At 54.7% G+C, this 25,613-nt stretch overlaps 1 protein-coding gene across 1 annotated transcript; it reads left to right on the top strand.

Annotated features, from left to right (window-relative positions):
• Positions 1-4,698: 4,698 nt before the first annotated feature.
• MAF1 (MAF1 negative regulator of RNA polymerase III) lies at positions 4,699-25,406 on the top strand. The gene is made up of 8 exons (XM_089666022.1): positions 4,699-5,383; positions 9,585-9,693; positions 11,268-11,396; positions 11,832-11,997; positions 18,163-18,284; positions 22,776-22,895; positions 23,044-23,139; positions 23,962-25,406. Exons 2-8 carry the CDS (start codon positions 9,611-9,613, stop codon positions 23,981-23,983), a joined length of 738 nt encoding a protein of 245 aa, XP_089522148.1. The 5' UTR covers positions 4,699-5,383; positions 9,585-9,610; the 3' UTR covers positions 23,984-25,406.
• Positions 25,407-25,613: the final 207 nt, after the last annotated feature.

The raw sequence follows: 25,613 nt of genomic DNA, 5'->3' as shown, positions 1-25,613 counted from the left end.
AGGTTTGCACTGCAACAGGGATTTTGGCCGACTCCTCCACACCGATCTCCTCTAGATCTGTCAGGTTTCGGGGCTGTCGCTGAGCAACACGGAGTTTCAGCTCCCTCCAAAGATGTTCTATTGGATTTAGGTGTGGAGACTGGCTAGGCCACTCCAGAACCTTGATATGCTTCTTACGGAGCCACTCCTTGGTTCTCCTGGCTGTGTGCTTCGGGTCGTTGTCATGTTGGAAGACCCAGCCACGACCCATCTTCAATGCTCTGACTGAGGGAAGGAGATTGTTGCTGAAAATCTCACCATAAATGGCCCCATTCATCCTCTCCTTAATACAGTGCAGTCATCCTGTCCCCTTCTCAGAAAAGCACCCCCAAAGCATGATGTTACCACCCCCATGCTTCACAGTAGGGATGGTGTTCTTGGGATGCAACTCATCCTTCTTTTTCCTCCAAACACGACGAGTGAAGTTTAGACCAAAAAGTTCTCCTTTGGTGTCATCTGACCACATGACTTTCTCCCATGCCTCCTCTGGATCATCCAGATGGTCATTGGCAACCTTCAGATGGGCCTGGACATGTGATGACTGGAGCAGGGGAACCTTCAGACGGGCCTGGACATGTGATGACTTGAGCAGGGGAACCTTCAGACGGGCCTGGACATGTGATGACTTGAGCAGGGGAACCTTCAGACGGGCCTGGACATGTGATGACTTGGGCAGGGGAACCTTCAGACGGGCCTGGACATGTGATGACTTGGGCAGGGGAACCTTCCATGCAATGCATGATTGGAAACCATGACGGCGTAGTGTTCTACCGACAGTGACCTGTGAAACTGTGGTCCCAGCTCTCTCCATGTCATTGAGCAGCTCCTCCCTTGTAGTTCTGGGCTGATTCCTCACCTTTCTTCTCATCAGTGATCCCCCACGAGGTGACATCTTGCATGGAGCCCCAGTCCCAGGGAGACTGACAGTCGTCTTTAGCCTCTTCCATTCTCTAACAATTGCTCCAACAGTTGATCTATTGTCACCAAGCTGCTTAGCAATTGCCCCGTAGCCCTTTCCAGCCTTGTGGAGGTCCACAGTTTTGTCTCTGGTGTCTTTTGACAGCTCTTTGGTCTTGCCCATGTAGTAGTTGGTGTCTGACTGACTGTGGGGTGGACAGGTGTCTATAGAGCTCAGACAGGGGCTACTAAGTGAGATGAATGAGTGGAGTAGAGGGGGGCTTTATAAAGGGGCAGTAACAGGTCTTTGAGAGCCAGAATTCTTGCTGCTTCTCAGGGGTTCAAATACTTCTGTTCAGCCGTGCGAGACAAATACATTCTTTACAAATCATACAATGTGATCTCCTGAATTCTGTCCTCAGAGTGGGAATCCCCTGCAATGTGATCTCCTGAATTCTGTCCTCGGAGTGGGAATCCCCTGCAATGTGACCTCCTGAATTCTGTCCTCAGAGTGGGAATCCCCTGCAATGTGACCTCCTGAATTCTGTCCTCGGAGTGGGAATCCCCTGCAATGTGACCTCCTGAATTCTGTCCTCGGAGTGGGAATCCCCTGCAATGTGAACTCCTGAATTCTGTCCTCGGAGTGGGAATCCCTTGCAATGTGACCTCCTGAATTCTGTCCTCGGAGTGGGAATCCCCTGCAATGTGACCTCCTGAATTCTGTCCTCGGAGTGGGAATCCCCTGCAATGTGACCTCCTGAATTCTGTCCTCGGAGTGGGAATCCCTTGCAATGTGACCTCCTGAATTCTGTCCTCGGAGTGGGAATCCCCTGCAATGTGACCTCCTGAATTCTGTCCTCGGAGTGGGAATCCCCTGCAATGTGACCTCCTGAATTCTGTCCTCGGAGTGGGAATCCCCTGCAATGTGACCTCCTGAATTCTGTCCTCGGAGTGGGAATCCCCTGCAATGTGACCTCCTGAATTCTGTCCTCGGAGTGGGAATCCCCTGCAATGTGATCTCCTGAATTCTGTCCTCGGAGTGGGAATCCCCTGCAATGTGATCTCCTGAATTCTGTCCTCGGAGTGGGAATCCCCTGCAATGTGATCTCCTGAATTCTGTCCTCAGAGTGGGAATCCCCTGCAATGTGAATGTCAGACCCTCCATGATGGAGAAGTGGGAGAACTTGCAGAATCGCAGGGGGTTCAAATACTTCTGTTCCTCACTGTATGTGTGTGTGTATATATATATATATATATGATACTAGCATGAAAGGTGGAGCTCGTACAGCGCCCAGCGACTTTCTTTGTTTGGGGCCATTTTAGCCCACTTTATATAAAGGAAAGTTCCATAAATCTGAACATACTTGCTTTCCCTCGCAGGGTTTCAGCATTTCTCTCTTCCATATACAGATATTTAGCCTCCTGACTTCTACATACAGTCTTGCTCTGCCTCCCACCTCTCCTAGGTGGAGCCCTCCTGACTCCGGGGCAATGAGCTCCTGTCTGCCGGGGTGGAGCCCTCCTGACTCCGGGGCAATGAGCTCCTGTCTGCCGGGGTGGAGCCCTCCTGACTCCGGGGCAATGAGCTCCTGTCTGCCGGGGTGGAGCCCTCCTGACTCCGGGGCAATGAGCTCCTGTCTGCCGGGGTGGAGCCCTCCTGACTCCGGGGCAATGAGCTCCTGTCTGCCGGGGTGGAGCCCTCCTGACTCCGGGGCAATGAGCTCCTGTCTGCCGGGGTGGAGCCCTCCTGACTCCGGGGCAATGAGCTCCTGTCTGCCGGGGTGGAGCCCTCCTGACTCCGGGGCAATGAGCTCCTGTCTGCCGGGGTGGAGCCCTCCTGACTCCGGGGCCCAGAACAATGGTTAGGCCTCTACAGCAAGGCCTGCACACACCTGAGTAATCGGGTTGCTGGATGTTCACAAAACATGGACCCAGGATGGGAGATTTCATCCCTCCCAGATCACCCCCAAAATCTCCAGGCCCCAAAACGGGCTTTACCAACCAACGAGGAAACTGAAAAACCCGTTCCTCTGCATCAAGAGAACCGCCTGGAGCCCCTCAGCCTGTATAGTTGAGAATCCTGAGTTATAACCTTGATACAGACCGTGGGAAGATACTGCACTGCGCATATATATATATATACTCCAGTATCTCCCGGAAGTGAGCCCCCCCCCCCCCCCCCTCACATATTTGTAAATATTTGATTCTCTCTTTTCATGTGACAACACTGAAGAAATGACACTTTGTTACAATGTGACGTAGTCAGTGTACAGTTTGTATAACATGGAAATTTGCTGTCCCCTCAAAATAACTCAACACACCGCCATTAATGTCTAAACCGCCGGCAACAGAATTGAGTCCCCCCCTAAGTGACAAGGTCCACATTGGGCCCAAGTAGCCATTTTCCCTCCCCGGTGTCATGTGACTCATCGCCATGATTGACCAATGAAGTTGTGCGCATGTGCTCAGCGTCATATCCAGAGGTTGTCTTTGGGAAATAGACGTATGAGTGCTGCCAGCATTGCTGCAGAGGGTGAAGAGGTGGGGGGGGGGGGGTGGCCTGTCAGTGGGGCCAGCATTGCTGCAGAGGGTGAAGGGGTGGGGGGGGCAGCCTGTCAGTGGGGCCAGCATTGCTGCAGAGGGTGAAGGGGTGGGGTGGGGGGGGCAGCCTGTCAGTGGAGCCAGCATTGCTGCAGAGGGTGAAGGGGTGGGGGGGGGCAGCCTGTCAGTGGGGCCAGCATTGCTGCTGAGGGTGAAGGGGTGGGGGGGGAGGCAGCCTGTCAGTGGGGCCAGCATTGCTGCAGAGGGTGAAGGGGTGGGGGGTCAGCCTGTCAGTGGGGCCAGCATTGCTGCAGAGGGTGAAGGGGTGGGGAGGTCAGCCTGTCAGTGGGGCCAGCATTGCTGCAGAGGGTGTAGGGGTGGGGGGGTCAGCCTGTCAGTGGGGCCAGCATTGCTGCAGAGGGTGAAGGGGTGGGGGGGGAGGCAGCCTGTCAGTGGGGCCAGCATTGCTGCAGAGGGTGAAGGGGTGGGGGGGGGGCATCCTGTCAGTGGGGCCAGCATTGCTGCTGAGGGTGAAGGGGTGGGGGGGTCAGCCTGTCAGTGGAGCCAGCATTGCTGCAGAGGGTGAAGGGGTGGGGGGGTCAGCCTGTCATTGGAGCCAGCATTGCTGCAGAAGGTGAAGGGGTGGGGGGGGGTCAGCCTGTCAGTGGGGCCAGCATTGCTGCAGAGGGTGAAGGGGTGGGGGAGGTCAGCCTGTCAGTGGGGCCAGCATTGCTGCAGAGGGTGTAGGGGTGGGGGGGTCAGCCTGTCTGTGCTCAGACCATACGCCGCACACTGCATCACATTGGTCTGCATGGCTGTCGTCCCAGAAGGAAGCCTCTTCTAAAGATGATGCACAAGAAAGCCCCAAAACAGTTTGCTGAAGACCAGCAGACTAAGGACATGGATTACTGGAAACCGCCTCCTGTGGTCTGATGACACCAACAGCAACTGATTGGGTTCAGATGGTGTCAGGCATGTGTGGCGGCAAGCAGGTGAGGAGTACAAAGACAGGTGTGTCTTGCCTACAGTCAAGGATGATGGTGGGAGTGTCACGGTCTGGGGCTGCATGGTGGTGGGGGTGTCATGGTCTGAGGCCGCGTGATGGTGGGGGTGTCATGGTCTGGGGCCACATGACTGCTGCCGGCACTGGGGGGGCTACAGTTCATTGAAGGAACATGAATGCCAACACTGAAGCAGAGCATGATCCCCTCCCTTTGGAGACTGGGCCGCAGGGCAATATTCCAACATAACAACCCCAAACACACCTCCAAGACCACCACTGCCTTGCTGAAGAAGCTGAGGGTTCAGGTGATGGACTGGCCAAGCATGTCTCCAGACCTGAACCCTATTGAGCATCTGTGGGGCCTCCTCTAACGGAAGGTGGAGGAGCACAAGGTCTATAACATCCACCAGCTCCGTGATGACGTCATGGAGGAGTGGAAGAGGACTCCAGTGGCAACCTGTGAAGCTCTGGTGACCTCCAGGCCCAAGAGGGTTCAGGCAGTGCTGGAAAATAATGGCGGCCACACAAAATATTGACACTTTGGGCCCAATGTGGACCTTGTCACTTAGGGGTGGACTCACGTGTGTGTATTTGTATAGTATATACATCTCTTCTATCGGCCCCTTCATACTTGATGTTAATAACGATCGATGAGGAACCTTTGCTGACTGACACTGACTTTTGTTCCCTCTCAGGGTTGGTTAGCGTCCCGTGGCCTCTTTGGGATCGCAGTAATGTCGTGTCCGAGAGTACGGCTGGATTTCATTCCGAGTCCTTGTGGAACGTTTTCTGGAAGAAGGCCGAGTACAAGTCAGAAATACTGAAGGGAGTGCAGCTGTATGAAGAATAGTTGCTTGGTATCCAAGTGTTGTGTCTGAGAAGCTGGACCTTTTGTAATCACAGGTATGACATCTGCTGAGTCTAGTCAGATATAAGGATAGAGGAGGATATCTGCAGCTAGTGGTACTTACCTCCCTATGCATAGAAGAAGGTCAGAAGATGAATGCAGGTCCTGTGTTGGTATACTGGATGGTGGGGTTGGGTACGTGTAGGGTAGAATCGGTGTTGGGTAGGTGTTGTGTTGGGTAGAGTAGGGTACATGTTGGGTAAGATAGGTGTTGGGTAGGGTACATGTTGGGTAGAGTAAGGTAGGTGTTGGGTAGAGTACAGTACATGTTGGGTAGGGTACATGTTGGGTAAGGTAGGTGTTGGGTAGGGTACATGTTGGGTAAGGTAGGTGTTGGGTAGGGTACATGTTGGGTAAGGTAGGTGTTGGGTAGGGTACATGTTGGGTAGAGTAGGGTGGGTGTTGGGTAGAGTAATGTACATGTTGGGTAGGGTAGGTGTTGGGTAGAGTAGGGTACATGTTGGGTAGGGGTTTTGTTGGGTAGGGTAGGTGTTGGGTAGGGCATGGTACATGTTTGGTAGGGTAGGTGTTGGGTAGAGTAGGGTAGATGTTGGGTAGGGTACATGTTGGGTAGGGTACATGTTGGGTAGGGTACATGTTGGGTAGGGTACATGTTGGGTAAGGTAGGTGTTGGGTAGGGTACATGTTGGGTAAGGTAGGTGTTGGGTAGGGTACATGTTGGGTAAGGTAGGTGTTGTGTAGGGTACATGTTGGGTAGAGTAGGGTGGGGTGTTGGGTAGAGTAGGGTACATGTTGGGTAGGGTAGGTGTTGGGGTAGAGTAGGGTACATGTTGGGTAGGGGTTTTGTTGGGTAGGGTAGGTGTTGGGTAGGGCATGGTACATGTTTGGTAGGGTAGGTGTTGGGTAGAGTAGGGTACATGTTGGGTAGAATCGGTGTTTGGTAGGTGTTGTGTTGGGTAGAGTAGGGTAGATGTTGGGTAGGGTACATGTTGGGTAGAATCAGTGTTTGGTAGGTGTTGTGTTGGGTAGAGTAGGGTAGATGTTGGGTAGGGTACATGTTGGGTAGGGTACATGTTTGGTTGGTGCAGTTCACAGCCTCTAGTTTATATTTGGAACATGAGTATATGTAATCTCGGCTCCTCCCCCTTCTGTATTATCCACATACAGAGCACATTCTCACCCCATCCAATATAGAACACAGCCAGTAAGTTGTACTCCCTGAGAAACCCTCGATTCACACAGAGGGCAGCACAATAAGCTCCATACACTGCCAACTGCAGAGGCGTTTATGCGTCCTGTGATTCACTGTACACGGGGAGGGGCTCTGTAGATCCGCCATTTCCCAAGTCGTCTCCCAGGACAGCCCGTGAGAGGTAGAGCTCCTCCCCACAGGACAGGAAACCCGTTACCCCATGGAGAATAAAAGGGTGTTCTCCAGGCCCCGTCTCAGTTATTAGTGTTTTCTCTGGACGAGGGTAACATGTTTCCTGGAACGTTTGGGAAAAGTTCTCCCTTGGGTTGGCTGGAAGCTCTGTTTGGGGAAACCTATTCATGGAATCCTTGTGTACTTGCCCTGCAGAAATCCCCTCCATAGATACAGCAGGGAATGGGCTGCTACAGTCTTGGCCTTTCCAGGGCCTGGGGAGGACTGGACTGGTTTTGTGCATCCCTCTGCCAGTTTGTCCCTCATGCCTCTGGAGGAGGATGGTGATGAGAGGCGGCCATACCTGATCTGTGCGGCTGCAATCAGTGGCAGTGTAGGGCTTGACTGTGGTGCCTGCCCAGGCTTCCTCCTCTTGTGGCGGGGGGGAGGGGCTTCTGCGCTCCTCGTTGGCTCCAGATGTGCCGTGGCATTATTTCTGGGAGGCGAGTGACATCATTGCCGGGCTCTGGGGATGCCAGTTCTGATCCCCATTTCTGGGAGGCGAGTGACATCATTGCCGGGCTCTGGGGATGCCAGTTCTGATCCCCATTTCTGGGAGGCGAGTGACATCATTGCCGGGCTCTGGGGATGCCAGTTCTGATCCCCATTTCTGGGAGGCGAGTGACATCATTGCCGGGCTTTGGGGATGCCAGTTCTGATCCCCATTTCTGGGAGGTGAGTGACATCATTGCCGGGCTCTGGGGATGCCAGTTCTGATCCCCATTTCTGGGAGGCGAGTCCTATAATCTAGTTTCTACTTTCCTGCCCTTCAGGCTGATTCCAGCAATGTTACAGAAGTTTCATCTAGTTGGATTTCATTCTGATAGCTCCACATTGGCTGAAATGCCCTTGGTTTGCCCTCCTGAAATCCTTGGCAGTCTGTCCTCCAGTATTTCTTCCAAAGAGGGAAGAAGATCCCAGGGTCCTGTTTGATGTCCAGGCTTGGACACATTAAGACTCTCACAGTGGTACCTGTGTAGCAGTTATTAAAGCAAGAAGGATTTTCGGATAAAGTGGTCCAAACGTTGGTGGAACTGTTGAAAGCCAGTTGCTATAGCTGTCTATTTCAAGATATGGAATAAGTTTAATTCTTGGATGGCTGAACAAGAACGATCTGAAACCTCCATTCAAACAATCCTGGATTTGTTCCAGGAAGGTATAAGCAAGGGTTTATCCCTCAGCACTGTTAAAGTTCAAGCAGCAGCTTTAGGAACATTTCTAAGAGTTTCCCTCCTGGAAGATCCTATGATTTCTTTAATCAGTGGCCAGAACGAGACCTGTGCCGTTTAAGTCTAGTCCTTCTTGGGACCTTTTTCTAGTATTGACATCTAGTCCTTCTTGGGACCTTTTGCTAGTATTGACGTCTAGTCCTTTTGAGCCTTTAGGGGAAGCATCCATTACACTTGTTACTTGGAAGACGATATTTTTTGTGGCCATTGCCACGGCATGTAGGATTAGTGAACTGCAGGCTCTATCAATCAAAGCTCCATTTTTTTTTTTTAAATTTTTGATGACAGAATAGTTCTGAAGATTTGATCCTGGCTTTTTGTCTAAAGTAGCCATGTCTTTTCATAGGTCACAGGACATTGTGCTACCCTCCTTTTTGTACCTCTCACTCAAATAGAAAAGAAAGTAAGTTCAGGTTACTTGACATTAGGAGATCTCTTACACTACTTGGATTCGAAATTTAAGAAGGTCTGATGCTCTATTTGTCCTTTTTTCGAAGAGGGTTTCCAGCTTCCAAGCCAACTCTTGCCAGATGGATCAAGCAGGCCATTTCACTTTGCTATCAAGTTAAATACCTGTCAGTACCTTTCATTAATGCACATTCTACTAGGGACTTATCTATGTCCTGGGCAGAGAGAGCTGGTGCCTCTCCAGATCAAGTATGTAAGGCCGCTACCTGGTTGTGTTTCTCAATATTTATCAGGCACTACTGTTTGGATCTCTTTGAGTAGTCAAGAGCAAACCATTGGCCATAAGGTCCTCCAGGCAGTGGTCCCACTCTAGGCTGGTAAGTTATTACTTATCGTCTCGTGGGCTCTCCTGAAAGACAACTTGGGAAAACCAGAGTTCTTTCTTTCCAGGAGTCTTTGCAGGACAACCAGATTCCTGCCCTTTGCATCATGTTATGCTTTTTTACATTTGTTTTCCAGGTTCGTCATTCAGTTCTTGTGGTTTACTGAGGCTGGGGCCTGTCATACAACAGTCGTAATACATAGGGGGCTGTCATAGTGGGGGGGTCTCAGCAGTCATTGTTCCCATCATCTTCCTGTCTGAGGCTTTGTCCTATATTAGAGTGTGAGCTCCTGGGAGGAGAAGGACATGACTGCAGCCATAGATGAATGTCCTGAACCTTCATCCCTCTGGTTTATTGCTGAGGGAACCTTCATCAGTCATTCTGGAAGTTCAGAGTCCTTCCTTATTTCATCATGAGAACATGGCCACCTACAGCAAGCTTGGATACCATGGGATAACCTAAGTACAGTATATTGGTGAGCATGTGAATGTGGGGGGCAGGGCATATACCCAGGGTGACAGGGAGGCCATTTCTTCAGTCTGCTCTTCGCTCTGCAATCATTATAGGGCTTGGGGTGAAGATGATTTATTTCCAGACGTCTTCCTGTGTGTCCAGGCAGGAGCAGACCTATCGGGGTGAGGCGGGATTGTAGGCTGGTCTTCCATCAGACAGGAGGGATGACTGACATCTCCTAGTCTCCCCCGGCATTGCCACCTCATTCCGTTTTATAATCTTTTGAATTCAGAGTCTCTCGCTGTTCTAGAAGTCATCCTACCTATTGTCTGTGTTTCAGGCTTTATAATATTTGGAGACCCTGAAATGAAGTTGTTGGAAAATTCGCATTTTGAAGCTGTGAATTCCCAGCTGTGTGTGGAGACAGGCGACTCACACATCATAGGGAGGTAAGTGATCAGATCAGAGGTGACATTCTTCCTGTGTTCCTTCACTGCCTACCACACGTCAGAGGTGAGTCAGTGGAGCATGATATTAATCATACATCGTAATCATTGGCTATATGTAATAACCAAGCTTACCAAATAGAAGAGCGTCTCCTCACTAGTTACTGTGGTGAATTTAAGAAGGTGGATTCCTGGCATTCAGAAAGTCTAATTAGCAGAGTTGTGTGACTCTAATAGGGAGGGTTCCTGGATTTCGATGGTCTCCTCGGTAGTCATGTGGATGTAATGAGGAGGGTTCCTGGATTTCGATGGTCTCCTCGGTAGTCATGTGGATGTAATGAGGAAGGTTCCTGGATTTCGATGGTCTCCTTGGTAGTCATGTGGATGTAATGAGGAAGGTTCCTGGATTTCGATGGTCTTCCCAATAGTCATGTGGATGTAATGAGGAGGATTCCTGGATTTCGATGGTCTTCCCAATAGTCATGTGGATGTAATGAGGAGGGTTCCTGGATTTAGATGGTCTTCCCAATAGTCATGTGGATGTAATGAGGAGGGTTCCTGGATTTCGATGGTCTTCCCAATAGTCATGTGGATGTAATGAGGAGGGTTCCTGGATTTCGATGGTCTCCTCGGTAGTCATGTGGATGTAATGAGGAAGGTTCCTGGATTTTGATGGTCTCCTTTTTGTAGTCGTGTGGATGTAATGAGGAGGGTTCCTGGATTTCAATGGTCTCCTCGGTAGTCATGTGGATGTAATGAGGAGGGTTCCTGGATTTTGATGGTCTCCTTTTTGTAGTCGTGTGGATGTAATGAGGAGGGTTCCTGGATTTTGATGGTCTCCTTTTTGTAGTCGTGTGGATGTAATGAGGAGGGTTCCTGGATTTTGATGGTCTCCTTTTTGTAGTCGTGTGGATGTAATGAGGAGGGTTCCTGGATTTTGATGGTCTCCTTTTTGTAGTCGTGTGGATGTAATGAGGAGGGTTCCTGGATTTCGATGGTCTCCTCGGTAGTCATGTGGATGTAATGAGGAGGGTTCCTGGATTTAGATGGTCGCCTCAGTAGTCATGTGGATGTAATAAAGAGGGTTCCTGGATTTTGATGGTCTCCTTTTTGTAGTCGTGTGGATGTAATGAGGAGGGTTCCTGGATTTAGATGGTCTCCTCGGTAGTTGTGTGGATGTAATGAGGAGGGTTCCTGGATTTTGATGGTCTCCTCGGCAGACGTGTGGATGTAATGAGTAAGGTTCCTGGATTTTGATGGTCTTCCCAATAGTCATGTGGATGTAATGAGGAGGGTTCCTGGATTTTGATGGTGTCCTTTTTGTAGTTGTGTGGATGTAATGAGGAGGGTTCCTGGATTTCAATGGTCTCCTCGGTAGTTGTGTGGATGTAATGAGGAGGATTTGTGGGCTTTTATTGAAGGACTAAGTAAAGACACCTTTGAGTGTCCCTCACATGACTTTACCTGGATAGAATGTATGAACACAATGTGGCACATATGGCTGTGATCTGTTTTCCAGTCCATCTAATGTGTCAGGGAAGACCAACCTGTAATTGCCGATCTCTTTATTGTTTCAGGATTGAGAGCTACTCGTGTAAAATGGCTGGCGATGACAAGCACATGTTCAAGCAGTTCTGTCAGGAAGGCCAGCCACATGTGCTGGAAGCGTTGTCACCCCCACAGAGCGGTGGAGTCAGTCCCAGCAGGTATTTTTCTCTCCAGGTGAATTTTTTGGTTGGGGGGGGGGGGGGGTTTGTCAGAGGATTGCAAAGCAAAAGGCTGACAGTTGGCTGCCCATACAAGGCTTTATTTTTTTTGGTTCAGCCAGCCAGTGAAAGACTGAACCGATTTCCCCATCCACACATCTGAGCTGTGCCAGTGTGTTTGGATAGGGGGTCTCCCCTGCCGATTGACTACATGTGCTGATCGAGCAAAATTGACCAACAAGCCCATTCATGAAAAGTTAATTGATAGAATGGGAACGTTCATACCTGGATTGAAATTCATCCGGTTCCTGCTGAACTAGGCAAACTGTGATGCATGTAGGGGCAGCTGTTAGCAGCAAGTGAATGTGGTATTTACATGTTTGGGGGGAGGTCATGGTTGTTACATGTGGCAGACTGTTGGTGTCTCTCTTGCAGGCTGGGGAAGAGTCTCGGTGGGGATGAAGATGGACCTCTCAGTGATAAGTGCAGCCGGAAGACTCTCTTCTATCTTATCGCCACTCTAAATGAATCCTTCCGGCCGGATTACGACTTTAGTGCAGCTCGGAGCCATGAATTCAGCCGAGAGCCCAGCCTGAACTGGGTGAGTGGTGTGCCCGGAGCTGTACCTTGGGGTGTGCCCAGAGCTGTACCTTGGGGTGTGCCCGGAGCTGTACCTTGGGGTGTGCCCAGAGCTGTACCTTGGGGTGTGCCCGGAGCTGTACCTTGGGGGTGTGCCCGGAGCTGTACCTTGGGGGTGTGCCCGGAGCTGTACCTTGGGGGTGTGCCCGGAGCTGTACCTTGGGGGTGTGCCCGGAGCTGTACCTTGGGGGTGTGCCCGGAGCTGTACCTTGGGGGTGTGCCCGGAGCTGTACCTTGGGGGTGTGCCCGGAGCTGTACCTTGGGGGTGTGCCCGGAGCTGTACCTTGGGGGTGTGCCCGGAGCTGTACCTTGGGGGTGTGCCCGGAGCTGTACCTTGGGGGTGTGCCCGGAGCTGTACCTTGGGGGTGTGCCCGGAGCTGTACCTTGGGGTGTGCCCGGAGCTGTACCTTGGGGTGTGCCCGGAGCTGTACCTTGGGGGTGTGCCCGGAGCTGTACCTTGGGGGTGTGCCCGGAGCTGTACCTTGGGGGTGTGCCCGGAGCTGTACCTTGGGGGTGTGCCCGGAGCTGTACCTTGGGGGTGTGCCCTGGGTTGTTCCCGGGGGTGTGCCCGGAGCTGTACCTTAGGGGTGTGCCCTGGGTTGTTCCCGGGGGTGTGCCCGGAGCTGTACCTTAGGGGTGTGCCCTGGGTTGTTCCCGGGGGTGTGCCCGGAGCTGTACCTTAGGGGTGTGCCCTGGGTTGTTCCCGGGGGTGTGCCCGGAGCTGTACCTTAGGGGTGTGCCCTGGGTTGTTCCCGGGGGTGTGCCCGGAGCTGTACCTTGAGGTGTGCCCGGAGCTGTACCTTGGGGGTGTGCCCGGAGCTGTACCTTGGGGGTGTGCCCGGAGCTGTACCTTGGGGGTGTGCCCGGAGCTGTTCCCGGGGGTGTGCCCTGGGTTGTTCCCGGGGGTGTGCCCTGAGCTGTACCTTGAGGTGTGCCCGGAGCTGTACCTTGAGGTGTGCCCGGAGCTGTACCTTGAGGTGTGCCCGGAGCTGTACCTTGAGGTGTGCCCGGAGCTGTACCTTGAGGTGTGCCCGGAGCTGTAGCTTGAGGTGTGCCCTGGGTTGTTCCCGGGGGTGTGCCCGGAGCTGTACCCGGAGCTGTACCTTGAGGTGTGCCCGGAGCTGTACCTTGAGGTGTGCCCGGAGCTGTAGCTTGAGGTGTGCCCTGGGTTGTTCCCGGGGGTGTGCCCGGAGCTGTACCCGGAGCTGTACCTTGAGGTGTGCCCGGAGCTGTACCTTGAGGTGTGCCCTGGGTTGTTCCCGGGGGTGTACCCGGAGCTGTACCTTGAGGTGTGCCTGGAGCTGTACCTTGAGGTGTGCCCTGGGTTGTTCCCGGGGGTGTACCCGGAGCTGTACCTTGAGGTGTGCCTGGAGCTGTACCTTGAGGTGTGCCCGGAGCTGTACCTTGAGGTGTGCCCTGGGTTGTTCCCGGGGGTGTACCCGGAGCTGTACCTTGAGGTGTGCCTGGAGCTGTACCTTGAGGTGTGCCTGGAGCTGTACCTTGAGGTGTGCCTGGAGCTGTACCTTGAGGTGTGCCCTGGGTTGTTCCCGGAGCTGTACCTAAAGCGGAACGAACCCCCCCCCCCCCAGTTAAAGCAGAACTAAGCCACTCCCCCTATTGAAGAGGAACAAACCCCCTCAAAAGAAAGCAGAACTAAGCCACTCCCCAATAAAGTGGAACGAAGCCCCCTGAATAATTCTTTCCAAGGACAGTTGCTCGTGTGCTTATGTTTTGCTCTCAGCCGGACTGTGTCCCCATCAAATGTCTGGTGTCATAAGGTCCCATGTGCAGACCAAACCCAGGCTAAGATGGCGGCTTCCATGGCTGCGCTTGGTAGGATGGTCTTTACGGTGGACAATGAGGTGTTTATTGCGGGGGGCGCCTGTGATGTCTTTTCTGCAGTAGATTCTTATCTGCCGGTTCGCAATCTTCCTGATAATATATCGCGAGCTGCAGATTCAGGAGATCCGGAACCAGCGGGAGAATCTTTTGTTCTAAAGTGGAACTCCAGACAAAAATTGGGAATGACAAATCTAGCCGAATCTGTCGGTGTCATTCGTTCAGTTTTTGTCTCGGAGTCCCGGTGTACATGGTTGTATTCTGGTTGATCCTGCCAGTAAATCTGTTATCTTTCAGCTTCCATTAACAGACCAAGCTGTCCAGCAAAGGTGTTGGGGGGGGGGGGGGGGGGGTTGGACGAATCCTTTGCCACTGCCAGGGGTGCTTACTATGGTCAGCTTTTAGTGAAAACCTTTATCTGTATTGTGCAGGACACGGAAATTGATCGGTTATATTCCCCTTCCTTCAGGTGACTGGACATTGGCAACCGTTTTGATGGGCCCGCCCCCTATAACCCCACCCACTCCATGAGGCTCTGCCTTTGTTCTAGTGTCCTTAGGTGATGGACGCCTTTTCCTATTTTTCAGCAGATTTATTTCACCTCCTTCACCTGACACTCCTATCGAGATCTGACTGCTTACTACCTTCATTGGTCACTGGCAGTGTCTGGATGGTGACCCTCGAGTACAGCTTGGGAACTGTACCTGGCCCCTGGAAGTCTATGGCTATGTGCCCCTTGGGGCTGCCCTGATAATTCCTTATTGGAAGGGTCCATCATGGGTTTCGTCCCACCTGCCTGAGTGCTCATTTACCCTGTAGGAACACTCCCTTCTGTGCCCCCCACCCCCCATCTGTGCCTGAGGCCCATTCTCCCGATTGAGGCCCGGATCTCTGGGCCCCTTCTCCCGATTGAGTCCCGGATCTCTGGGCCCCTTCTCCCGATTGAGGCCCGGATCTCTGGGCCCCTTCTCCCGATTGAGGCCCGGATCTCGGCTCATACACCCCTCCTTGTGCAGAGCCAGAGCCTTGTTTCTGTTTCATGTTGTCCCTGTAAAGAACAGTCCAGGTTATAGGTCCCTCTGCCATGTGGAGGGTGTCATGGTGTCATCACCCTCTGGGAACTGTCAGCTTAGACAGGCAGGGATGCTGCAGTGGGTGGCAAAGTATACAATCCCTGGATTGGTGGGTAGGTGGTGAGGCAGTGCGGTTGGGCAAAGTATACAATCCCTGGATTGGTGGGTAGGTGGTGAGGCAGTGCGGTTGGGCAAAGTATACAATCCCTGGATTGGTGGGTAGGTGGTGAGGCAGTGCGGTTGGGCAAAGTATACAATCCCTGGATTGGTGGGTAGGTGGTGAGGCAGTGCGGTTGGGCAAAGTATACAATCCCTGGATTGGTGGGTAGGTGGTGAGGCAGTGCGGTTGGGCAAAGTATACAATCCCTGGATTGGTGGGTAGGTGGTGAGGCAGTGCGGTTGGGCAAAGTATACAATCCCTGGATTGGTGGGTAAGCCCAGACACTAAATGGAGTAATAAGTCACCTAAAGTAAGCTCATATTTCCTCCGCCAACATGCCCCTTCCCCCGACGTCTGTCAAGATCAATGACACCCCGCCCCCTGTATGCCAGGGTGGTGGGTGTAATCCTGGACTCTGAACTCTCCCACCTCAACTATTGCAACTCCCTCCTCATTAGCCTTCCTTTACATAGACTACCCACCTTCATTCCACCATGAATGCTGCTGCCAGGCTGATCCAGCTTACCACCTTCTCAGTGTCCTCCACCCCCATCTGCCAATCCCTCTACTGGCCTCCATTCGGTGTCCTCCACCCCTCTCTGCCAATCCCTCTACTGACCTCCATTCGGTGTCCTCCACCCCTCTCTGCCAATCCCTCTACTGACCTCCATTCGGTGTCCTCCACCCCTCTCTGCCAATCCCTCTACTGGCCTCCATTCAGTGTCCTCCACCCCTCTCTGCCAATCCCATCACTGGCCTCCATTCAGTGTCCTCCACCCCTCTCTGCCAATCCCATCACTGGCCTCCATTCAGTGTCCTTCACCCCTCTCTGCCAATCCCTCTACTGGCCTCCATTCGGTGTCCTCCACCCCTCTCTGCCAATCCCTCTACTGGCCTCCATTCGGTGTCCTCCACCCCTCTCTGCCAATCCCTCTACTGGCCTCCATTCGGTGTCCTCCACCCCTCTCTGCCAATCCCATCACTGGCCTCCATTCGGTGTCCTCCACCCCTCTCTGCCAATCCCTCTACTGACCTCCATTCGGTGTCCTCCACCCCTCTCTGCCAATCCCTCCACTGACCTCCATTCGGTGTCCTCCACCCCTCTCTGCCAATCCCTCCACTGACCTCCATTCGGTGTCCTCCACCCCTCTCTGCCAATCCCATCACTGGCCTCCATTCTGTGTCCTCCACCCCTCTCTGCCAATCCCATCACTGGCCTCCATTCACCTAACGAATAAAGTTAAAAATACAACAAGGTACAACGCCACCCTCCCCTCGCCCCCCGGCTACATCACTAACCTAGTCTCAAAATATCAATCCGTTTGTTCTTTGTTCCTTCTAAGACCTCCTGTTCTCTAGATCCCTTGTCTACTCCTCCCATGCTCACCTCCAGGACTTTTTCTGAGCCCCTCCCATACTTTGGAACTCCCTTTCCCAATCAACTATTTCCTATTCTGTATTTTGTCCACTTTGATCCCTCAAATCCCTTCTATCCCTCCCCACCTAATAGCTGTGCTTCTGGCTTCCCAATCAGCTCATCCCTCCCTCAGTTATTACCTTTTTTGTATCCCTTGACCCTTCCTCTGCCGGCCCCACATCGGTCTGACCCTCCCCTGCATATCCAGACTGCTCTGCCGGCCCCACATCGGCCCCCCCTACGTATGCAGACTGCTGCGCCAGCCCCACATCGGTCTGACCCCCCCTACATATGCAGACTGCTCTGCTGGCCCCACATTGCCCCACCCCCCCCCCTACATATGCAGACTGCTCTGCCGGCCCCACATCGGCCCACCCCTACATATGCAGACTGCTGTGGGTTCTGTTATGTAGAGCCATTATTTGTCTTCTCTATAAGATGGGGTAGAGAGAGGGGTGGAGGACATCGAATGGAGGCCAGTGATGGGATTGGCAGAGGGGGGTGGAGGACATCGAATGGAGGCCAGTGGAGGGATTGGTAGAGGGGGGTGGAGGACACTGAGTGGAGGCCAGTGAAGGGATTGGCAGGGGGGGGGGGTGGAGGACACTGAGTGGAGGCCAGTGGAGGGATTGGCAGAGGGGGGTGGAGGACACTGAGTGGAGACCAGTGGAGGGATTGGCAGAGGGGGGTGGAGGACACTGAGTGGAGGCCAGTGAAGGGATTGGCAGGGGGGGGGGGTGGAGGACACTGAGTGGAGGCCAGTGGAGGGATTGGCAGAGGGGGGTGGAGGACACTGAATGGAGGCCAGTGATGGGATTGGCAGAGGGGGGTGGAGGACATCGAATGGAGGCCAGTGATGGGATTGGCAGAGGGGGGTGGAGGACATCGAATGGAGGCCAGTGGAGGGATTGGTAGAGGGGGGTGGAGGACACTGAGTGGAGGCCAGTGAAGGGATTGGCAGGGGGGGGGGGTGGAGGACACTGAGTGGAGGCCAGTGGAGGGATTGGCAGAGGGGGGTGGAGGACACTGAGTGGAGACCAGTGGAGGGATTGGCAGAGGGGGGTGGAGGACACTGAGTGGAGGCCAGTGAAGGGATTGGCAGGGGGGGGGGTGGAGGACACTGAGTGGAGGTCAGTGGAGGGATTGGCAGAGGGGGGTGGAGGACACTGAATGGAGGCCAGTGATGGGATTGGCAGAGGGGGGTGGAGGACACTGAATGGAGGCCAGTGGAGGGATTGGCAGAGGGGGGTGGAGGACACTGAATGGAGGCCAGTGGAGGGATTGGCAGAGGGGGGTGGAGGACACTGAATGGAGGCCAGTGGAGGGATTGGCAGAGGGGGGTGGAGGACACTGAATGGAGGCCAGTGGAGGGATTGGCAGAGGGGGGTGGAGGACACTGAATGGAGGCCAGTGGAGGGATTGGCAGAGGGGGGTGGAGGACACTGAATGGAGGCCAGTGGAGGGATTGGCAGAGGGGGGTGGAGGACACTGAATGGAGGCCAGTGGAGGGATTGGCAGAGGGGGGTGGAGGACACTGAGTGGAGGCCAGTAGAAGGGTTCTGGGAAGGAACTCCAACCCCTCTCTAGGTGACACTCTGGGTACTGATTTCTGTCACTTTCTCTCACTGCTGCCCTCAGGTGGTGAATGCTGTGAATAGCAGTCTGGTGTCTGCTCTGGGGGAAGACTTCACTGCTCTGAAATCTGATTTATGGGATGCTGTGGATGAAGAAATCAACCTGTCAGAATGTGACATCTACAGGTGGGTGCAGGGAGCGCTCTGTGACGTGTACAGGTGGGTGCGGGGAGCGCTCTGTGACGTGTACAGGTGGGTGCGGGGAGCGCTCTGTGACGTGTACGGGTGGGTGCGGGGAGCGCTCTGTGACGTGTACAGGTGGGAGCGCTCTGTGACGTGTACAGGTGGGTGCGGGGAACGTTCTGTGACGTGTACAGGTGGGAGCGCTCTGTGACGTGTACAGGTGGGTGCGGGGAGCGTTCTGTGACGTGTACAGGTGGGAGCGCTCTGTGACGTGTACAGGTGGGTGCGGGGAGCGCTCTGTGACGTGTACAGGTGGGTGCGGGGAGCGCTCTGTGCTGTGTACAGGTGGGTGCGGGGAGCGCTCTGTGCTGTGTACAGGTGGGTGCGGGGAGCGCTCTGTGCTCTGTACAGGTGGGTGCGGGGAGCGCTCTGTGCTGTGTACAGGTGGGTGCGGGGAGCGCTCTGTGCTGTGTACAGGTGGGTGCAGGGAGCGCTCTGTGCTGTGTACAGGTGGGTGCGGGGAGCGCTCTGTGACGTGTACAGGTGGGTGCGGGGAGCGCTCTGTGCTGTGTACAGGTGGGTGCGGGGAGCGCTCTGTGCTGTGTACAGGTGGGTGCGGGGAGCGCTCTGTGCTCTGTACAGGTGGGTGCGGGGAGCGCTCTGTGCTCTGTACAGGTGGGTGCGGGGAGCGCTCTGTGGTCTGTACAGGTGGGTGCGGGGAGCGCTCTGTGGTCTGTACAGGTGGGTGCGGGGAGCGCTCTGTGCTGTGTACAGGTGGGTGCGGGGAGCGCTCTGTGCTGTGTACAGGTGGGTGCGGGGAGCGCTCTGTGCTGTGTACAGGTGGGTGCGGGGAGCGCTCTGTGCTGTGTACAGGTGGGTGCGGGGAGCGCTCTGTGCTCTGTACAGGTGGGTGCGGGGAGCGCTCTGTGCTGTGTACAGGTGGGTGCGGGGAGCGCTCTGTGCTGTGTACAGGTGGGTGCGGGGAGCGCTCTGTGCTGTGTACAGGTGGGTGCGGGGAGCGCTCTGTGCTCTGTACAGGTGGGTGCGGGGAGCGCTCTGTGCTGTGTACAGGTGGGTGCGGGGAGCGCTCTGTGCTGTGTACAGGTGGGTGCGGGGAGCGCTCTGTGCTGTGTACAGGTGGGTGCGGGGAGCGCTCTGTGCTCTGTACAGGTGGGTGCGGGGAGCGCTCTGTGCTGTGTACAGGTGGGTGCGGGGAGCGCTCTGTGCTGTGTACAGGTGGGTGCGGGGAGCGCTCTGTGACGTGTACAGGTGGGTGCGGGGAGCGCTCTGTGACGTGTACAGGTGGGTGCGGGGAGCGCTCTGTGGTCTGTACAGGTGGGTGCGGGGAGCGCTCTGTGCTCTGTACAGGTGGGTGCGGGGAGCGCTCTGTGCTCTGTACAGGTGGGTGCGGGGAGCGCTCTGTGCTCTGTACAGGTGGGTGCGGGGAGCGCTCTGTGCTGTGTACAGGTGGGTGCGGGGAGCGCTCTGTGCTCTGTACAGGTGGGTGCGGGGAGCGCTCTGTGGTCTGGTATGCTGGGGGGGTGTACAGGGGTCTGGTAAGGGGAGGGTGGTGTACAGGGGTCTGGTACGCGGGGGGGGGGGGAGGGGGGCTACACTGGAAATGCTCTTTCCTTACTCGTACACCATACTGCACATTCATTACATTTTCTTCATGGCACTCGGGTTATGCTGCCACCTCCAGGGGAATGGATACTGCTAAGACTTCCCCACCTACCCATAGCCCCTCCCAGCACAGCACATCCTCAGGTTAGTGCTCCCTAAGAACACGGCTGCAAAGCCCAGAGGGATGGTACCCAGACCCTGCACTGGAAGGATGAACCCCAGATCTGAACCCTGCGCTGGAAAAATGTACCCCGGAACTGAACCCTGCGCTGGAAGGATGAACCCCCGGAACTGAACCCTGCGCTGGAAAAATGTACCCCGGAACTGAACCCTGCGCTGGAAGGATGAACCCCCGGAACTGAACCCTGCGCTGGATGGATGAACCCCCGGAACTGAACCCTGCGCTGGAAGGATGAACCCCCGGAACTGAACCCTGGACTGGATGGATGAACCCCCGGAACTGAACCCTGCGCTGGAAGGATGAACCCCCGGAACTGAACCCTGCGCTAGATGGATGAACCCCCGGAACTGAACCCTGCGCTGGAAGGATGAACCCCCGGAACTGAACCCTGCGCTGGAAAAATGTACCCCGGAACTGAACCCTGCGCTGGAAGGATGAACCCCCGGAACTGAACCCTGCGCTGGATGGATGAACCCCCGGAACTGAACCCTGCGCTGGATGGATGAACCCCCGGAACTGAACCCTGCGCTGGAAGGATGAACCCCCGGAACTGAACCCTGCACTGGATGGATGAACCCCCGGAACTGAACCCTGCGCTGGAAGGATGAACCCCCGGAACTGAACCCTGCGCTAGATGGATGAACCCCCGGAACTGAACCCTGCGCTGGAAGGATGAACCCCCGGAACTGAACCCTGCGCTGGAAGGATGAACCCCGGAACTGAACCCTGCGCTGGATGGATGAACCCTACGCTGGAAGGATGAACCCCCGGGACTGAACCCTGCGCTGGAAGGGTGAACCCTGCGCTGGAAGGATGAACCCCCGGGACTGAACCCTGCGCTGGAAGGGTGAACCCCCGGGATTGAACCCTGCGCTGGAAGGGTGAACCCCCGGGACTGAACCCTGCGCTGGATGGATGAACCCTGCGCTGGATGGATGAACCCCCGGGACTGAACCCTGCGCTGGAAGGATGAGGCAGCCTGAAACCTTGTCCATCAGCACTGAACCCTGGAGGCAGCACTTTCCTGGATACCTGGTGTCAGTAGCCGACTGGCGGTAGCCTCTAGCGGCCCATTGGCCGGGACCCCTCAGGGCGTGGAGTCTAAGCCTCAGGCTGCTGGTTCACCAGAGCCCCTGATGGTGGGGATGGACTTGAAGCAGCCTGAGACCAGGTCGCGACCCCTGAGAAACACCAGCTGTGGTAGAGGCCGGTGCCAATGGCGTAGTGCAGGTGAGAGCCAGATGTGAAGAGGTATGCGAGGTCAGACAGGCCGGGTTGGCAACAGCGGAGCAGACAGTACGGAGCAATAGGCAGAAGAATAACTGGTCATGAGCCGGGTTCAGTACCAGGAGGTCAAGCAGTCAGGATCAGGCAGAGAATAGTCAGGAGGAGTCAGGGGTCAGGGCAGGAGAAGACCGCAGTATCGGGAACAGGCTGGGTTGGCAACAAGGCAAGCAGGAACACAGGATCTGCAGGGAACACGGGATCTGCAGGGAACACGGGATCTGCAGGGAACACGGGATCTGCAGGGAACACGGGATCTGCAGGGAACACGGGATCTACAGGAAACACGGGTACAGAGAACAAGACCATCAGGCGATTTGGAGATACACAGGGCTGGTTTAAATAGGACGCCTTGTGCTCTCATTGGTGCGATCCCTAGTGCGCATGCGCGGCCGCTGCGATTGCCTAGAACTCCGTGCTCGCCGGCTAGGACGAGTCAGCGATCGGCGCATGCGCGCACCGCTGAGCGGCCGGGATCCCTGACACCTGGTATTAGGTGATTTGCAGGTCCAGGTCAGAGATTCCTATTTGGGAAAGCCGTGTCCCTGAAGGCCCCCTGGGACATGTCCACCATGATGGGTGAAGATGGACTTGTACACTGCCACTTGGACTGGTGAGCCCCCCTGTGAGCCTTTGCTAATGTCTTCCTTCTGTAATGGTGCTGTAGGCAGGAGTGATACAGCACTGTGCGGAAGTGTGCGCACGGCTTTGACCCTTCCAATGTGTCTGTGCCACGCCATTTTAGATTTCTATGGTGATGGATAGGTGGGTGAAGAGATGTCATGGTGGTGGATAGGTGGGCGTAGAGATTTCTATGGTGGTGGATAGGTGGGGGAAGAGATGTCATGGTGTTGGATAGGTGGGGGAAGAGATGTCGTGGTGGATAGGTGGGCGAAGAGATGTCATGGTGGTGGATAGGTGGGCGAAGAGATGTCATGGTGGTGGATAGGTGGGCGAAGAGATGTCATGGTGGTGGATAGGTGGGCGAAGAGATGTCATGGTGGTGGATAGGTGGGCGTAGAGATGTCATGGTGGTGGATAGGCGGGGGAAGAGATGTCATGGTGGTGGATAGGTGGGCGTAGAGATGTCATGGTGGTGGATAGGTGGGCGAAGAGATGTCATGGTGGTGGATAGGTGGGCGTAGAGATGTCATGGTGGTGGATAGGTGGGCGAAGAGATGTCATGGTGGTGGATAGGCGGGGGAAGAGATGTCATGGTGGTGGATAGGCGGGGGAAGAGATGTCATGGTGGTGGATAGGTGGGCGAAGAGATGTCATGGTGGTGGATAGGAGTGGTCCTATGTACTGAGGGTTGTTTGGGGCAGAAGGAGGGGTACAGGAGGCCACACAGGGTATGGGAAGTGTCTTCACTGGGATTAGACTTGGTACGGTCTTTGTCATTGCAGTTACAATCCAGATCTGGACTCGGATCCGTTCGGTGAAGATGGAAGTTTGTGGTCATTTAACTATTTCTTCTACAACAAGAAGCTGAAAAGAATTGTCTTCTTTACCTGCCGCTCCATCAGGTGACATCACTGCACTGCTATAATAACTGCTGACACTGTGGGCGGTCCCAGAGAAATAATCATTGTTCTTCCTTCTCCTCTCTCCCACCATGTGCTTCCACCATGTGCTCCCACCATGTGCTCCCGGTTTGCTTGGCTCCCCTTCCAGTGGATATTCCTATAAGCGGGCTGACATTGGTTCGGAGTTGGATATGGATCTGGAGGAGGACTTGGAGGATGAGTGCAGCCACCTTGGAGGAGACCGGTAAGGGGTCTGGTTTTATCTTTTTATAGCTGAGAATTTCTCAGTATTTCTGGGGCCACGCACCATTTTGTACTGAGAATGGTGGACCGTGTTATATAGGATAACTGAATACAATCCCCTATATAGCTGTGCCAGCGTGGATCCCCTATAGCTGTGCCGGCGTGGATCCCCCTATAGCTGTGCCGGCGTGGATCCCCCTATAGCTGTGCCGGCGTGGATCCCCCTATAGCTGTGCCGGCGTGGATCCCCCTATATAGCTGTGCCGGCGTGGATCTCCTATAGCTGTGCCGGCGTGGATCCCCCTATATAGCTGTGCCGGCGTGGATCCCCTATATAGCTGTGCCGGCGTGGATCCCCTATATAGCTGTGCCGGCGTGGATCCCCTATATAGCTGTGCCGGCGTGGATCCCCCTATAGCTGTGCCGGCGTGGATCCCCTATATAGCTGTGCCGGCGTGGATCCCCCATATAGCTGTGCCGGCGTGGATCCCCCATATAGCTGTGCCAGCGTGGATCCCCCATATAGCTGTGCCGGCGTGGATCCCCCATATAGCTGTGCCGGCGTGGATCCCCTATATAGCTGTGCCGGCGTGGATCCCCCTATAGCTGTGCCGGCGTGGATCCCCCTATAGCTGTGCCGGCGTGGATCCCCTATATAGCTGTGCCGGCGTGGATCCCCTATATAGCTGTGCCGGCGTGGATCCCCTATATAGCTGTGCCGGCGTGGATCCCCTATATAGCTGTGCCGGCGTGGATCCCCCATATAGCTGTGCCGGCGTGGATCCCTATTACTGTGCACACATCGATCTTTTCTTTGTTTCAGGCTGTCCATGATGTGCACCTAACATGACTGCGAGATCTGCGCTCCTCCATGATGCTCAGGCCCTTCCTGTCATGTGACTTGTTTCCCGTCGCTGCTGCTTTGTCCCTGTACACTTCCTTTGTTGTTCTGTGTGCTCCTCCCATGTGCCTTTCTGCCCCTCCCCCTGCAAGGTCTCCTCTTTGTAGTGTCTGTCCGTGTCCCCTCCCTCGTGTCTGTGTGTGTGTGTCTGTGTCCGTGTCCCCTCCCTCGTGTCTGTGTCCGTGTCCCCTCCCTCGTGTCTGTGTGTGTGTGTGTGTGTCCGTGTCCCCTCCCTCGTGTCTGTGTGTGTGTGTGTGTGTGTGTGTGTGTGTCCGTGTCCCCTCCCTCGTGTGTGTCCGTCCATGTCCCCTCCCTCGTGTGTGTCCGTCCGTGTCCCCTCCCTCGTGTGTGTGTGTGTGTGTGTGTGTGTGTGTGTGTCCGTGTCCCCTCCCTCGTGTGTGTCCGTGTCCCCTCCCTCGTGTGTGTCCGTCCGTGTCCCCTCCCTTGTGTGTGTGTGTGTGTGTGTGTGTCCGTGTCCCCTCCCTCGTGTGTGTGTGTCCGTGTCCCCTCCCTCGTGTGTGTGTGTGTGTGTCCGTGTCCCCTCCCTCGTGTGTGTGTGTGTCCGTGTCCCCTCCCTCGTGTGTGTGTGTGTGTCCGTGTCCCCTCCCTCGTGTGTGTGTGTGTCCATGTCCCCTCCCTCGTGTGTGTCCGTGTCCCCTCCCTCGTGTGTGTGTGTGTCCGTGTCCCCTCCCTCGTGTGTGTGTGTGTGTGTCCGTGTCCCCTCCCGTGTGTGTGTGTGTGTCCGTGTCCCCTCCTGTGTGTGTGTGTGTGGCCGTGTCCCCTCCCCCGTGTGTGTGTGTGAGTCCCCTCCCGTGTGTGTGAGTCCCCTCCCGTGTGTGTGAGTCCCCTCCCGTGTGTGTGAGTCCCCTCCCGTGTGTGTGAGTCCCCTCCCGTGTGTGTGGGCACTGCGGGGAGACCAGCCGCCTGTTCCTGTATATAGACCGTGTGACCGGAGCGCAGTACTGGGCCGTATAGATATGTGTGTATTGACTTGTCTGGCCTCCAATCTCGTCCCATTCTGGCTTGTGCGCTGATGTACAATTTGTGTCTCTGTATATATGGGATGAGTGCGCACGCTGTGTACATACTTATCACAGCAGATTTCATGCGGGTAAAGCTAAGGAGGGTTACTATGTGTTCAGGGAGATGAGAGAAGAGAAATCCTAGAGAGCAGAACACTGAGCTCCGATGGAAGCTGGCTGGACACACAGGGGCCCCAGCACTTCTCCGCCCTGGAGTTTAATACATCTTATGTAAAGTTTCTTTTGCAACTTTATACCATGTTGGTTGCAGAATGTTTGTGTTTTTAGAATTTTTTTATGCAGATTGTAATTTTCTTCAGAATTATTAAAGAATCTTTAAAGAGAGAGTTTGTCTTTTATTCCTTACATTGGACAATGAGTGCCACAAAAATCCCCCCCCCCAGAGGCCAGCTATAGATCGCTCCCAGCATTCACACTCGCACTCCCCTCTGTGTGCATTCCAAAAGATCAAAATATTTTATTGCAGATTAGACAGTTTGTCTTCTGGGCAAAATTCTGCTTTAATGATGAATTCAGAAAGTGATTCATACT

Source organism: Staurois parvus, unplaced genomic scaffold, assembly GCF_062004578.1.
Source record: "Staurois parvus isolate SC_StPar_1 unplaced genomic scaffold, SC_StPar_1.0 ptg002471l, whole genome shotgun sequence".
Classification (NCBI taxonomy): Eukaryota; Metazoa; Chordata; class Amphibia; order Anura; family Ranidae; genus Staurois; species Staurois parvus.
Note: the sequence above shows the minus strand (reverse complement) of the source record. Positions and strands in the feature narration are given on the sequence as shown.